Source organism: Annulohypoxylon truncatum, assembly GCF_022578515.1.
Source record: "Annulohypoxylon truncatum strain CBS 140777 unplaced genomic scaffold F4807scaffold_11, whole genome shotgun sequence".
NCBI lineage: Eukaryota > Fungi > Ascomycota > Sordariomycetes > Xylariales > Hypoxylaceae > Annulohypoxylon > Annulohypoxylon truncatum.
The window spans coordinates 659,873-674,794 of record NW_025953797.1 but is presented as its reverse complement, the minus strand read 5'-3'; the positions used below and the strand labels follow the sequence as shown (position 1 = coordinate 674,794).

Here is a 14,922-nt window from a genome sequence, read left to right as displayed (position 1 = left end):
TTTTAGTAGCAAACCCCAAAGTGCTACCTTGGTCTTTAACATATTCTTAGGATATTCAATCTAGGGGCGATATAATACGGGAGGTTATGGCACTGTCACATGGTGAAAACGGTTCGAACTCCAAAAGTAATTCGTGATGATATACAATTAAGAGCTAGATATGTGAGTTGATATTGCTATTAGTCCTGTATGTAAATTACATTTCTTCCTGGATAACGGGCTAGCTTAGATATAGCCCTAAAGGTTCTGATCAAGGAAGTCGTGGATTGACGTGTATGTGGTCGCCGCGGTGTACTCCTACTCACAGTTAGTATCGGTCGCGGAAACCGTCTCGGCCGGTGACGGGCACTCACCAAATTTAAGCTGTGGCCAGCTTTAGGGACGACAATAGCATCAAAAGTGGTCGCGTTGGTGAAGTACTGCTTCGACTGATCGGGGATAGGAGGCGTGCTCGTGTTGCAATTACCTCCGCAGAACGGGATATCGCGTTCTACAGTTCGAATTTTCGAGTCAGTCTACGAAATCCTTACCAGGATCAAATCGTGAATAAGAAAACAAAGGCGCATATCTTACCTCCCGTTATAACGAGGACCGGTCCTGCGAAAGTGTTGTTGCCGACCGCACCGCCGCCGATGGTCATCAGCTCGCCGACGGTGACGGGCTGGTTCGACACGTAGGCCGCCTGCAGGACGGCCGGGTCGAAGTTGTCGGGGCCGAAGAAGTTGGTCTGCACGCCCGTGCGGTCGCCCGAGGCCATGTAGCCCGCCGGGTAGGCGGCCAGGCTCGCCGACGCGTTCCGCGCCACCACGTAGTTGCCGCCGAAGGTGAAGAACGAAGAGTAGCTGCCCTGGGCCTGACCGAAGCCCGTGAGCACGAGGCCGTTGGACAGGTCCGGATTAGCCTGCACCAGCGCGTACGAGAGCACGGAGCCGTAGCTGTGGCCGACGTGGACGAGCTTCGGGTAAGCCGGGACGCCGGCGACCTGGTTGCCGCGCAGCTTGGACGTGACGGCGGCCAGCGCGGCGAGCTCGAGGTTCGTCTGGATCTCGTTTACCGGGTCGCCGCGCGTGGAGGCGCCAAGACCCAGGCGGTCGTAGAAGAAGACGCTGTAGTTGCGCGCGAGCGCCGCGTTCGCGTAGCTGTAGTTATAGCTCGCGAAGCCGAAGTCCCAGTACGAGCGGTCGAAGGCGATGCCGTGCGTCAGGATCTGCAGCGCGCTTCCGGGGCCCGAGTCCGGCTCGCAGTAGGTCGCGCCGATGGAGTAGTTGCCGGTAATGGTGGCGACCTTGGGTTGTGGGTCGGGTGTTAGTGCGAGTTTGGTATAGTGGGGAAGTAAAGGGGGCGGGTTAGGTTGGGTTGGGTTATATTTACCGAATCATTGGTGTTCAGCACCGTTTGGGTGAAGTTCGCACCTGGCTGCGCAAGGTTCAGAAAGAAGTTCGTGACTTCGATGTCGTTGGCCGGCGCTTGGAGGGTGAACTTGGTGTTCTGCGCTGATATCGTGATGGGAATCGTCAGGTTCTGACACACACGGGCCGTGGCTACGGCGGCGAGGCCGGCCAGGAGAACGGTAGGTCGAGTTACTTGGATCATTGTGAGATTTGTCTTCTCCTTTACTAGGCTTACAGCTGACTTGGTGATGAGTACTTCAGACTTACTCAGAAGGAGGGCTACGAGCTCATTTTTATATCGTGAACTACACTACTTCTCCGGGAACTAAAGGAAAACTCAATTCCAAATTAAAGCCCGAATTCCAAATGGAATCTCATGACATATTCTATCGATGAGCTATCACGATGACGTTCTCTGTATTATTGCGGCGGTGAGGCCCCAGCGTGTGCTGGACCCGGGCGACTGGGCCATACAATGGGGATCCATGTGCAGTTACGCCGCGCAGACCGCGGCGATAGAGCGGGTCGCTCATCGCGAATACGTGCCTTAATCATCAATGGGCATGAACCAACATCAATATTGGACCCTTAGCCTCGCGGTTCGGAAACATAGGTGCTAGAGTATGCGGCGTAACCCCGACGAGTGACCAGGGCTGAATCTGATTAGCTAAGGAAACGTCTTGGCCATGTGGTTAGTTGGCGAGGACATCCTTTGAACGGACCAAATCGTTCTCCAAACCCGTATTCTGCAGCGAAAAGTCGACATGGGGGCAATTCCAAATAATATCTGGGGAAAAGGAATGGGAAATTGTGAATGTTGAACCAACATCGCAGCTAAGCCTCAGCCCCGTTTGAGCCGCTAACCTAAACCTTATTCACCGGGGGACCATGCGGGTCTCTGCCGCAATTCTCGGTTAGCACCGATGACGTCTATTAAACACCTCTGTTCGGATATGGTAGTGAATTAGCGAGCTCCTTCTATCCGGAGGCCGAATTATATAATAGTCGAGCGGGCTTTATCGTCTTGGTCCCCGACTAGCACCCAATCTCGGAAATGATAGGTATTAACACAAGTCCTCCAGCAACTAGCAAACCGAGCACATCGGCGATAGAGGAGAGGAGCTATCGTCCATCCGGGTCCTTCCTCACTACATACCATAGCCCCTTTTCGTCAAGGCCACTCAGGTTGGTAGTCACCTCTGTCCTAGGAATAACTGGGGGACGGAAGCCGGTTTTCGGCAGAGAGGCAGGGCAGGGTAACATGAGAAACCTATCAGTTATGAGTCCCACAACTTTCTCGATATATTAGGACGCATGCATGGCTTGTCTCTTTCCACGTCGTCGAAGATCGGTAGTGTGCGTTTTTATTCTCCGAGACCCCCTTTCCCTCTCCTTGAAAAGCCACCCAATATTCCTACCCTACCCCACCGCAAACGAGTTGCAGACAAGCAGCCAATACTTGGTGTCGATTGCCAATGAATAACTATGATATACGTTAGATAAAGTTGAAAGGTGGTTATGTTCCATCGGACAAGTATTCTCCGAGAGTATTAACCAATATTGTTACCTATCTCGGTACATATCACCAATGAGCTGTCATGTTTTAAGATACAGATGTGATCAACGAAAAACGATCTTAAGCAAATTTCAAGTGTGAATATGCGTCGAGATAAGAAAAGGGGGCCCATCAACTAGAGCGGCATGCATTTAGTTTCAATCCATAGCCGTTCACACTGAACTTCTGAGTTCTATAATCTACCATGATCGGTTAGCTATGCCGAACCAATAAGCACAAAAGTGAAGAATAGGATCAAGTCATACCTCACACCAAGACGCAAACTGTGATTGTTTGCTGTGTACCCTAAGATAAATGCAATTTTTCATTGAGTGGTTGTCTAATATTTTACCAATATAAATCCGTACCACACCGCATGCTACCGATTAATTAAATGTGATTTCCGCGGTCCTTCTATGGGTCCGGGATGGTCGTACCTCATGTCTACCCAGACGCCTTAAGCAACACCAAAATCAAAATCAACCTCTTCCGAATGACATGTCTATATCTGATTGCTCAGGCCTTTTGTTATGTATTTTCGTATCTATTTTGAACTGTGTCCATTGACACCGTTAACACCGTTGCTCGAATGAGCCGTATCTTGCACCGCCTTCTCTAACGCCTGTTGCACGTCATGGACCAAGTCCTCCGGCTCTTCGATACCGCAGCTGACACGAACGAGATCGTCGAAGACCCCCACGGCTTCTCGCTGGTCTCGAGGAATACCAGCATGGGTCATCACGCTCGGTACTTCGACCAAGCTCTCGATGCCGCCGAGACTCTCAGCCAGCGTGAAAATCTTTGTCAGCTGGCAGAAGCGCTCGGCTGCGGCGTGACCTCCCTTGAGGCGGAATGAAAGCATGCCGCCTCCCATACCATCTCGATGCTGCTTCAGAGCAATGTGTCGGTGCGGGTGAGACTCTAAGCCGGGATAATTGACGGCAATCACATGCGGGCTAGCCTCTAGGGCTTCCGCAACAGCCGTTGCGTTGGAACTAGCCTGTCTCGCTCGCAGATGTAACGTCTTGACACCTCGGTGGGCAAGCCAGGAGTCGAAAGCCGAGGGGACAGCACCGCACGCGTTCTGAAGGAAGGACAAGCGCTCACGCAGCTCCTCCGAGTTGAACGCCGCCACTCCCATAACCACATCGCTGTGTCCATTGATGTACTTGGTGACACTGTGAACCACGATATCGGCGCCGTGGTCCAAGGGGTTCTGGATATAAGGGCTCAAAAAGGTGTTGTCGACCACAACTTGGACACCCCTTGCGTGAGCCGCCGCAGCAACAGCTCTAATATCGACGAGCCGCAGCGTGGGGTTGCTAGGCGACTCGATCCATATCAGTTTCGTGTTATCTCGGATGTGCTCGGCGATGTCGACCTCGATCTGCGGGGTGAAGGTGACGTGGACGCCGTGGGCCTTGGCCACGCGGGTGAAGTACCGGTGCGTGCCGCCGTACACGTCGCTCACGCTGATGACGTGGGAGCCCTGGGCCAGGCTCTGGAGGATGGTGGCGGTGGCGGCGCTCCCGCTGCCGAACGCAAGCGCGTATTTGGCGTTCTCTAGCGCGGCCACGGCCCGCTCGAAGTTATCCCGGTTGGGGTTGGAGCTGCGCGAGTATTCGTACGCGCCGACGGGCTTCCCGGCGGCGGTCTGCGCGAAGGTGGTCGATAGCGAGATGGGCTCGATGACGGCGCCGGTGGAGGGATCGTGAGGGGCACCGGCGTGCACGGCAAGGGTTCCGAAGCCGTGCACAGGGGACGGCGCCCGAGGAGGGGTCTCGATCGAGCTCTCGATAGGGACGGTCATGGTTGCGTGGACTACGTCTATTCAGTATAGTAGCTAGCCTTTGTTCTAGCGGATTGACGGCAACAAAAAGGTTTGTATCAAGGTGTCAGGCCGGCCTACAACTTTTTCTTGAGAAGTGGGAAAAGTAATGGGCTTGCTGCTTAGACGGGGAGACCCTGGTAGTCAATGAGTGGAAGTGGGTCCTATTTAGTTTTAAGTGTAGTAATCTGGGGTTAGAGGACTTGAGTTTAGCGCAGGAATGAGCGAATAATTGGCAATTGATGGGAAGCGACATCTTATAAAGACTTGGAAGTTTCGGCCTAGATAAGCGATATCGTCCATGATGCGTTGCGGTGAAGAGAACTCAATGGATATTGTTTTGTCATCATCGATATCTAATAAGTCCGATATTCGTCATTTGAAGGCGGGATGAGGAGATCCACCCGGCTCGGGGCTTATTAAGGCGGGGCTGCCTGCATCCGACTACCGCAAAACCGCATGTAACCGTTACCGCGGAACGGACTCCAGCTATGTATTTCGTACCTTCACTTCGTTATATGTAATCTAAACTTCAACCTTCGTATTTACAACTCAGGATTTCCAATATCATTTTTAATTCTATTTAAAATCCCCTTTTCCTGTTGTCATAACTCAGCTTAAGCACCCAAGGTTAGCACGTAATCAACATGCCATATAACGTGCTTCCATACCGCCACTGATCACCTCGTATATCTAATGCCTCAGCTTCAGCTGGTACGTAACGACATCATAAGCTGAAATAATTGTATTGGTACAACACCAACACGAAAAACCGACAGCCGTCTTATCAAAACCCTCATCTCTGCATGGCCTCCCTCATCCACTTACACCACTTACATAATAGCAAACCTGGGGAAACAACTTTAAGTATGTCCCCAGAGTGTGGAGATATCCGGGCCCACGAGGAAGCGCGAATAAGGAGCAAATACGATTTCATGGATAGTCTGGGTCGCCTAATACACAATACAACAAATGCAACCGAAACCTGGTTGTCCCTCTAGGCATCATGATGTTGTCTGTTTCACTTTGCTAATATGTACCAACTCCTTCCTGTGTCCTCCATACTCCACACTGGCCCCAGCCTCTGAGTTATAAGATGGAGCGTTTATGCAAATCTACCCCAAAGTATTTCAAAGAAGTCTCACATCCAATGCCTTAGCACGTCGTATCCGCAATTTCCTAGAGCGACGTGCATTGACAGCTGCCGGGATTTCGGGTGGCGGCGCCGGGCCCTTACTCTGGAGCTTCTGCCCCTTATTCGGGGGCCCGTTGAAATTCCCCGCGTTACAAGCGGCGCTGATCCCGTCGCACTTGTTCTCCCAGACGTGGCAGTTGGCCGAGCCAGTCGGCGGCGCCGAATCGTAGCACTCCTTTGCCTGGGCGAAGCATGCCTCGGACGACTTCCAGCAGCCATCCTCGGTCGAGTAGTCCGGCACCTCCACGCCGACCCAGTTCGCGTTCTTGATGAGATAGTTAGAAGGAATCACCCCCTTGCTCTGCTGTGAGACTTTCGATGATGCCGAAGCTAACACGGCCTTGCTCGCCGATTCTGCGGGCTGGTAGACCTTCGGCCCGGGCATCGGGTAAGGAAACTTCGGCGAGTAGATGTTGAAGGTCAGCCCTGGGTCGGTGGACTTGACGTAGCCCGGAATACTGACGCTGTATTCTGCTGGGACGTTAAGGGGTGCCGGGCTGCCATTCTGAATATATACCTGAGCACACCCTGTATAAAACTGCGGATCGCCCTTGTCGGCTTCGTGAAGGGCTAGCAGTTCAGGTCGGATGAGCCAGTATCCGCTAGAAAGAAACTCGGGGAGGTCGATAGACATCAGGCCATTGTTGTCAATCAACTTTTCTGTGCACCACTTGCCGCTGGTATCGTCATACCCTTCGTCCCACTACAACACCATGGGGTTAGTGAATTCTAGAAACTCCAAGTTGAAGTATGGGCCATCAATAATGCAGTGCGGAGGGACACGTTCTAGCTAGGGAAAGGTCTTATAAAGGTGCTTACGAGTTTAATCCAGCCCGGTCCAGCAGCAGAATCCGTTGTCATATTCTGAACTTGTTTGGCGTATACTGCACAAGGCCCCTAGGTTCCAAAAGTTAGGGTTGTCGTTTTTGCAGCATTTGGCTTGTAGCATGTCATACCTTGTGTGAGATATCTATGGCACCTGGCTGCTCAGCATCGGCCCATTCGCGCCACTCAAAACTGAGCTTTCCGCCAGTCGACGCGGGACAGGTGAAGGCCACAGGTTGGCTACCACTGGCGCCTAATCAAGAGTCAGTGGAGCATTATCGCCGGTTAAATCTCTACTGACTGACCGCAAGCCATGTCGTCGCTGCTTATGCTAGCTATTGGATAGGAGCATGTCTGAGGATCCATGCTCATCCGCACACATGTTCCATCTCCTTGGGAAACGTCGTTGACGAAGAGGGTAGTGAAAGTGGTATGAGCATCGGTCATCACGATCAACGTGGTAGCCACAATCCCAATCAAGGAAGAATGCTTCATTTTGAGAGATAGTCTCACCAAAGACTCGCGATGTTTCCAAGACAAGATTTCCAGAATGAAGGTATAGTACTTCGACTTTCGGCTACCTTGCAAGTACGTACTCGGTTTGATAAGTACCGGAGGGGTCGCTTTCTGAATGATGACTTAGTCCAGCTAAGAGGCAGGTGGACAAAACACCTTATGACGAACAGAACATGATCGGAATGAATGGATGTACGAGCAACCTATGAATAACGAGTGACAAGAAAGGAATGTATGATGCAGAATATTCATATGCTCACGCCGCAAAACTAACGAAAATGGAATGGGGGGGTTATCCTTTTAATAGTAGAACCGAATGAGTGCAAGGTGAAATGATAGGGAAATAAACATCTGAATCAGCACCGTCTAATGTAAATAGGTCACCGAGGCATAATTCTTTCAAGGCTCCTGATTCGAGGATCAATTCAACGACCTCCCTTAAAGGGGATGCTTCAAGGCGCTTGTTTACAAGGCCAAGGATCTACATGCTGCTCCCAAGACCGCCCTGTTTCCTCAGGGGTAATTCCCCATGGTGGAAATTGTCTTGGGCCCGTAAACTATGAAAAAAGTGCGACGGTAACACGTGCGAATGACGTGAAAGGGATCTGGGGTGGCGGAGGGCTAATTGAATCTGAGATGTATTCTGATGTAAGGGACAGGGGCTGGATGCGGGTGGCTGCATTCTTATATTCCGTGGCCAATCGGCCGGGAAGTACCGACTGTAGTTGAAACGAAGTTCGTCCCGACTATTCAATGGCTGAAAGGTAAGCCCCCATCTAATATCGATCTGAACGGAAAAAATGATGGGATCTAACAAATCAACCTCTATCATTGAACAGGGAAGTCTTAGGCGCCTAGGTAGCTTATGTATGGTGCGATTGCGCTGTGGCTTGCGGCTAAACTTGCATGACCCCTTATTTGAACCTCCACCAACCGGTTGGTTAGTTTTCTGACAGCTATCGTAAATATACCTGTGTTTCGATGCCAGGCAGAATGAGAAAGGCCATCATGATGGCGGCCCGGATCATGTTGACTGGTATGTACCTTAATAGGGAGGTATTAGTATTATCAACCAGCCTTTACCACTAGGGTTTCCCTCTATTTAGAGACTAGTACGTAGGTAGGTATCAAGATCTTACTTGAATAGTATTCCGGACGTCGAATTTAGCTTCAAGATCTTGATCTGTAAACGGCATTCAACATCCGATTGATCGATACCTACCATCTAGTCTGCCAGGTAGGCAACCAGCAAGACCGGAGACTAATTAACTGAAGTAGCGTGGACTTCCACTCTAGAAGACATTCATGACAGAGTTTGATCGCTTCTGAGCCACTGGCATGGCTTATATACCCTAGTGCTTCGGATTCCATGCTGTGAACTTGATGGTACTTGAGGTCTTTCAGAGGAATTTCATGATTGCGGGGCTGGATAGGTAATTAGTTTCCTTGGGAAAATGGACTCTCTGAGAAAGCGGGATCTGTATCTGTGAGACTAAGTGAGGCATGCCCGCAAGGCATATTACAAGAGTCTGGAAAGGGTAAATATTGGTCGATCATATACTTTTTTTCATAAATAGCCACTAGATTTTAGGAACTTATTTTTTTTCCTTCTCTGGAGGATGAGTGGAGATTAATTGCACCTCAAGACCATAAGGTGAAGACTACCTTACTAAAGACGCCTTTCCCCCCTCCAGCTGTCATGCATTACCTTGCGCTATGCAAAGCGTGATCCGAGCTCTTTTATACGCCGTTTCTTTTGTACATGCTATGGTACACCGGTGTCGTGAATCGTGGGTATCGTGTCATAATTACTCGTTGATCTTGGCTAAGATTCTGCAATGAGAAGGATATAAGTATCGCCACATTATATGAGATACTATAGGAAAGAGAGAAAAAAACTTACTCGCTGTCGCGGAAGAGGTGGTACTCCTCCTCGCCGACTTTGACAGGTGAGCCTCCATACTAGAAATTAAATTAGCTCCTATTCGCAACTTAGGCATAGAGAGATCCCGACTTACCTGGGGGATCAACACTCTGTCTCCTTGAGATACACCCATCGGTACACGCTTGCCCTCCTTGTTCAGCGCACCGGGGCCGACGGCCAGAACTCTGCCTTCGTTGAGTTCCTTGACGCTTGACTCGGGCAGGAAGATACCGCTGGCGGTCTTGGTCTCAGCCTTGATCCGCTGGACCAATACGCGATCCAGCAGAGGGATGAGGGACTTGATTGATCGAATAGCGGTGGCCTATCACATTGACAAGTTAATATATGCCACACAATTGTGTATAATTACCGGCTCATGGTTACAAGCCTGTAAGTGCTGAGAAGCGGTACACACCATTGTGAATTATATACAGCGGGAAGTCGTAAATCGTAGATGATAATTCTCTGGGCAAGTTGAGGGGAATTGAGAGCTCGAGTGTCGAAATTTGAAGCTATCGCGAGAGATGGGTCTTTGGAAAGCTTTGGAATCTTCAAGTGGCTAATAGACCTAAACTTTTTATTCCTGGGTTTTTCCGATTGCCGGGGTTGATTTTTAACTAGACCCGCCCGGCCGGGGCTTTCGGATCCCTGCAGCATCATAGCATTATCACGCCTATATTAAGTAAGCCGCTACATCTGTGTGCATACCTATGTACTACCAGGTACCTCTATCGAAGTCTATTAAATCACACCGACCTCAAGAGATAATAAATACATAGAATCGAAATACATCGCATTAGAAGATAGACCGCTGAGCAATAATCTACCTGAAACTCTCTATACACAGTCGCATATACTCTAGTCTATATCCGCTATGAACCTGTATGGTTTGCACCCTTCCGCATTCGCCCCATTCCCCCTCCCACTATGCCGATGAAGGTAATATGTTTGAGAAAATGCCTAACTCCACAAACTCCGAAGGAAGACTGTTCCTTCCCCTCCTATGATCCAAATACACTATTTAACACCTTCCAGCCCCCCCTCGCGTCCCTACTTGCTAGGCGGTGCGGGAGGTTCAAGAACATGTGTATGGTCCTCTGCATGAATCACTTGTCCGTGGCTAACCTGCCTGCAAATGACCGTGTCCGATACCCAAGGTTCGTCGAGGATCTCGGTCATTTGAGCTCGCTTCTTGGGATCTATCGTTAGCATGCGCCCAATGATATGCCTACTCTCTCTAGGAAGTAGTCGCAATAGCCGCCACGGTCCTCTAATCACTTCTTTCTTCTCCTGAGCATTGCTGTCGCCGCCTGTAGTAGTAGCTGGATCGCTACCTTTGGGTTTTTGCTGCTTCGATTCATCCGTGAAAATGTCACGTTGTGGAATGCTCGAAAGATCGTTGGTTGACCTTGAAGGAAGGATGAGCTTCTTGGGATCGTGGCCGGGGGATGGCTCCGCTGCAAAAAGCTTATATGAATTATCCGACAAGCGCGGGACCTTCCAAGGGAACCTCCGGAGTGACATGCAGCAGAAGATAATAGCTAGTGACCAGATGTCCACTGCCTGAGGATCGTACTTGCGCTCATCGTAAACTTCCGGGGCAAGGTACGGATCGGAGCCAACAACGCCTAATAACCTGTTAGATACACCCAATATCCGCTTTCACTGCGATACCACACTTACCAGAAGCCAACACAAGTTCCGACTCAAAAGGATACCTGAACACATGGGCGCTGCCAAAATCGATGATCTTCATAATGCCATGCTGGCTAACGACGACGTTATCCAGTTTCAGATCCCGGTGGGCGAGACCGGAACTATGAAGATAGGTCACACCACTAAGTATTTGAAGGAAGCAGCAGGTAATTTCCGGCTTCGACATCTTTCCCGTCATTACTATGGCGAATAGGTCAAAAGGAGCGTATTCCATGACTTCGTACCACTTTCCCTTCTCCTGCACGATGTCCAGTGTCTCGATGATGTTGCCATGATGTAAGGCGGACCCGATACAGAACTCCGCCGTCAACTTCTTAACATACTCTTTCTCGGTCTCGTACGAATGACGGGGGCGAAATTCCTTCACTGCAAAAACGGTGTTGTCCTCTGTCCTTTTCATCAGTTTAACGGAACCTCCGGCACCAGATCCAAGTACTCGGCCAAGCTTTCCATATTTGGACGTCAGACCATGGTCGTCGGCAAATGGAACTTGATGAGCTTGTCTAGAGCCCAAAGGAGACGGGGATATCGATTTCTTCGACTTGTGGCCAACTCCGACCTTGAAAAATCTCTTTAGATCAGACATAGATCCATGCGCACTATGTGTCGTAGACCCGGTACCCGTTGGGTGCAGTTCACCAGACTTATTCTTATTTGCGAAGAGACCAGAGAGTCGTTTCTCTTGCCTGTCAGTCTTTGTTAAGTTAGTCGTAGAAGAGGAGGGCGAACTGCGCCCCTTCTTTCTAGAGAAGACAAATCTCTGGTCGATATTGCCGCCGGGCTTGTTTTGCATAGGCCGTTTGCTTGCGGCATACGGGTCATTGACATCCCCCTGAGGGGTAAAGGGTCGTGAGTAGTATTGAGATGCGGCATTCCTCGACGGACTGGATTCCCTAGATACAGGTAGAGACTGGCCACCAATACTGAACATCCCCTTCCGGTGCGAACGGGCACCACCATCTTGCTCATCAACCGCGGTCGAACGTTGTGATATGTTGTCAGTGGAGGCAGGCCGATGAGGTAGCCCCACTCGTGGTGAAACGGGTCTCGAATCCTGGCCTGAAGCCTGTGGTGTTATGGCCTGCGAATCAAAGCCTCCATCGGAACTTAAAATTCGGACCGATTTTGCGCTCTTACTAGAGGAATCTGCCCCGGAAGTCCCGGCTGGTGTGAGTGGTGGTGATACCAGCTCGGGAGCTTTAGGGCTCAATCGGGGCGAAGGATGGCTCATGGGGCTATGGCTGTGCTGGGGAGTTGCGCCAGGCGTAGTCTCGTTGGACGCCACCTAAAGACGTCTGCTGTTAGTTGAATGTGAAATATCGATGGTTAAATTTAGAGATGCCAAATAAAGCATTATTGTTGGTAAGAATATGGATCAATCAAAGTATCACTCATTTCCTAACGCCGGAAGAACTGAAGAACAAATGAGACAAAGCAATTAACGACAATGAATTTGTCGTTTGTGTTTCGCATCTAGGAGGAGAGGGAGTAGGATTTCGTAGACGACTACCTGGGTAATCTATAGGGAACAAGCATACCCTAGAAGGAGGAAGCGAAACTGGATCAAACGAATAATTTTGCAGCCGTTGCTCCTGGAGCTGGGCGCCGTGGATCGAATTGGTCAAAGCCTTTATTAGGTCGGGGTTGGCTATGCTATCCCTCCGGTATTCCGGAGTACCAAACAACGCAATGGGAGGGTCGATCTCGTCAACTATGGATGAGAAGCGTACAGCTGGCGCACGCTCTGAGGATTTCGCAGCGGCATCGGTACGATCGGCTAGACTGTTGGAGCTGCCTATGACGTTGAAAATAGAATAGTCAGTAACCAGTTTCAAATGCTGGCATTGAGCACACGAGATACACTAGGTAGTTTAAGACAACACCATGCGTGCTCGACAAAGGGAGAAGATCTTAAGAATACCTTGCGGCTGCTCCAGTCGACGCCTGTCTGCGTCGATCGGGGTTGTCATGGCAATCGAGGTACCCAGAGGCTACGGGCTACACTTTAGATAAGGATGGGTTCAAATTAAAAGCGTTACAGTACGAAAAAAGAATAATGGTTTGTGAAAAAAATCTGGGCCGAGGGATGGCCCCCAAGAATGATGTTTGGTAAGGAAAAGAAAAGGAGAAGAAAGTAAAAAAGAGTAAGAAGTGATGATAATATGATGTGCCAGACTTTGGCAAATGTCTAACTAAAAGATCTCTCTCAAAACTTGTGGGAGTCCTGACTTATGTCCATCTTGGTGGGGCTCTCTAAGTACATACTATTAGGATGGGGATGGGGATGTGGATGGGGGATGGGATGTACGACGAAGGTAGTTCTTTCCGCTGCTGCCCGTAATAGCGCCTATTGACATGATACCTAGGCGTACAAGGTACGTATTTCGTACCCTTTTTTTTTCTTTTCCTTTTTCTTTTTTTCATCCCTCTTTTATATGGATTTTACGATGCCTATCTGCGGACCTACCTAGGCAGACTTTTAGGTGAGCAATGTGACGAAAAATTAGTACCTGTACGATAATTTGAAATATTGAAAATAAAGACATGGACTCGTCACATAAAAGTAACTGTGCAATGAAATAAAGTAAATATTTAAAAGCCGATACGGCCGGACTGAGTTGCAAATGATACTGAACGGGTGACGAATTCGAATCCGAGGTAGATGCGTACATGCATAAGTACAGTACGGTACCTAAGCCTAGGCTTTAGGTAAGATCTTTTACCTCGGCGGTTTATCCGGAGGTGCACCACCCAGACACTGTTCCGAGTTGGTTGAAAGAAGATTGAAGAAGCAGAGAACCTCAAAGTGATTGGGAAAGGCTTGGGCAGGGCCCAACATGGGTCTTGTGGGTCTTGTTCTTGCAACCCTGTCGGTGGGGTACCAAGATTTGCAACCCGTTTTCAGCCCGTTTGCGATTTTGCGTCCTTTCAATGTTCCCAATGTTCACAAGGTTCGCAAGGTTTTAACGTCTGGTGCCATGCAACGTTTGAAGATACAAGAGATACATTGGTACATTGGCACCTGTGGAATAGTGTGGGGACGGGATTGGCTGACAAACACCAACCAAAAAGGGAAAGGGTTGGAACTAGAGATGCAAGGACATTCAATCCCGCTATCCACTCTTACATAAAAGAGAACCTTGGATCGAAAAAAGTCTTTGACTCATTGACATTTTTGTTCAACATTCGAAAAAAAAAAAAAAAAAAAAGAAGAAGAAGAAGAAGAAGATTGCATGCCCCTTCTCTTTTCCCTCAGTTCCGTACCCGACAGGCCGGTCGGTCAACCCAATCAAGTAATACAATTCAAAAACTGGAATTCAATCCGTTTGGTAAATGATATTTATTCCCTACTTCCGCCGTGGATCGTGGGCACACTACATACATAGGAACCAGTTTACCAGTTGGCCAGTGTGTGTCCTACCGTCTACGACTTAAACATCGACCTGCATGGGACGTACCAGATGTACCCAATAACAATAAAAGGAGCCACAGGGTGTGCCTGAATTTGATTAGCTTGCAGCAACCCGTCTGCCGGCGGGGCCTGTGATCTGCCATGCATTATCAGGGCCAAGATTTATTATTCTCCCACAGAGCTTCAGCCAATAACTAACCTGGCAAGCCTATAGCTCTGGGATCTATCCAATACACTTTCTGTGATCTATCAAAGCTTCAGGAAAATCAAAGACGAATCCCTTCGAGACATCTGTCCAAGCGGCACATTTTGGGGTTACGATCACAAGTTCCGTGGCTCGAGAAGCAAATCAAGTCTATAGTTGAAAGCGCAAGTGTTAACCTAGGTAGGTAGGTGCCTAGGTATTGAGATCAGAAGATGTCCGAAATATTAGCACGGATACGGAATTTCGTCTGTGCCGCATAACTTTATATGCAATGTGTTGCGCAAAGCGCAGAGTTGATAGCAATGGATCCTTGCGTCCGTGTTTACCTAGGTAATTCATTACAAGATGCCGGGTC

General features: G+C 49.5%; 4 protein-coding genes across 4 annotated transcripts; all 4 read right to left on the bottom strand.

The window, feature by feature from the left end:
- Positions 1-237: 237 nt before the first annotated feature.
- F4807DRAFT_459227 (Alpha/beta hydrolase family-domain-containing protein) lies at positions 238-1,593 on the bottom strand (the record flags this gene model as incomplete). The annotated part of the gene is made up of 4 exons (XM_048001325.1): positions 238-297; positions 354-490; positions 574-1,285; positions 1,372-1,593. The coding sequence occupies 4 exons, from the start codon at positions 1,591-1,593 to the stop codon at positions 238-240; spliced, it is 1,131 nt and encodes a 376-aa protein (XP_047855517.1).
- A 1,502-nt stretch (positions 1,594-3,095) lies between these two features.
- Positions 3,096-5,168, bottom strand: F4807DRAFT_46650 (Cys/Met metabolism PLP-dependent enzyme-domain-containing protein). The gene has a single exon (XM_048002391.1). It carries the CDS (start codon positions 4,754-4,756, stop codon positions 3,491-3,493), a length of 1,266 nt encoding a protein of 421 aa, XP_047855516.1. The 5' UTR covers positions 4,757-5,168; the 3' UTR covers positions 3,096-3,490.
- Positions 5,169-5,839: 671 nt separating this feature from the next.
- F4807DRAFT_46556 (glycoside hydrolase family 61 protein) lies at positions 5,840-7,540 on the bottom strand. The gene is made up of 4 exons (XM_048002290.1): positions 7,100-7,540; positions 6,926-7,047; positions 6,789-6,866; positions 5,840-6,672 (listed from the first exon to the last, which is right to left on the bottom strand). The coding sequence occupies exons 1-4, from the start codon at positions 7,287-7,289 to the stop codon at positions 5,905-5,907; spliced, it is 1,158 nt and encodes a 385-aa protein (XP_047855515.1). The 5' UTR covers positions 7,290-7,540; the 3' UTR covers positions 5,840-5,904.
- A 2,363-nt stretch (positions 7,541-9,903) lies between these two features.
- On the bottom strand, positions 9,904-13,581 carry F4807DRAFT_421156 (Pkinase-domain-containing protein). Its single transcript, XM_047997564.1, has 4 exons — positions 12,872-13,581; positions 12,489-12,745; positions 10,918-12,235; positions 9,904-10,862 (listed from the first exon to the last, which is right to left on the bottom strand). Exons 1-4 carry the CDS (start codon positions 12,918-12,920, stop codon positions 10,285-10,287), a joined length of 2,202 nt encoding a protein of 733 aa, XP_047855514.1. The 5' UTR covers positions 12,921-13,581; the 3' UTR covers positions 9,904-10,284.
- Positions 13,582-14,922: the final 1,341 nt, after the last annotated feature.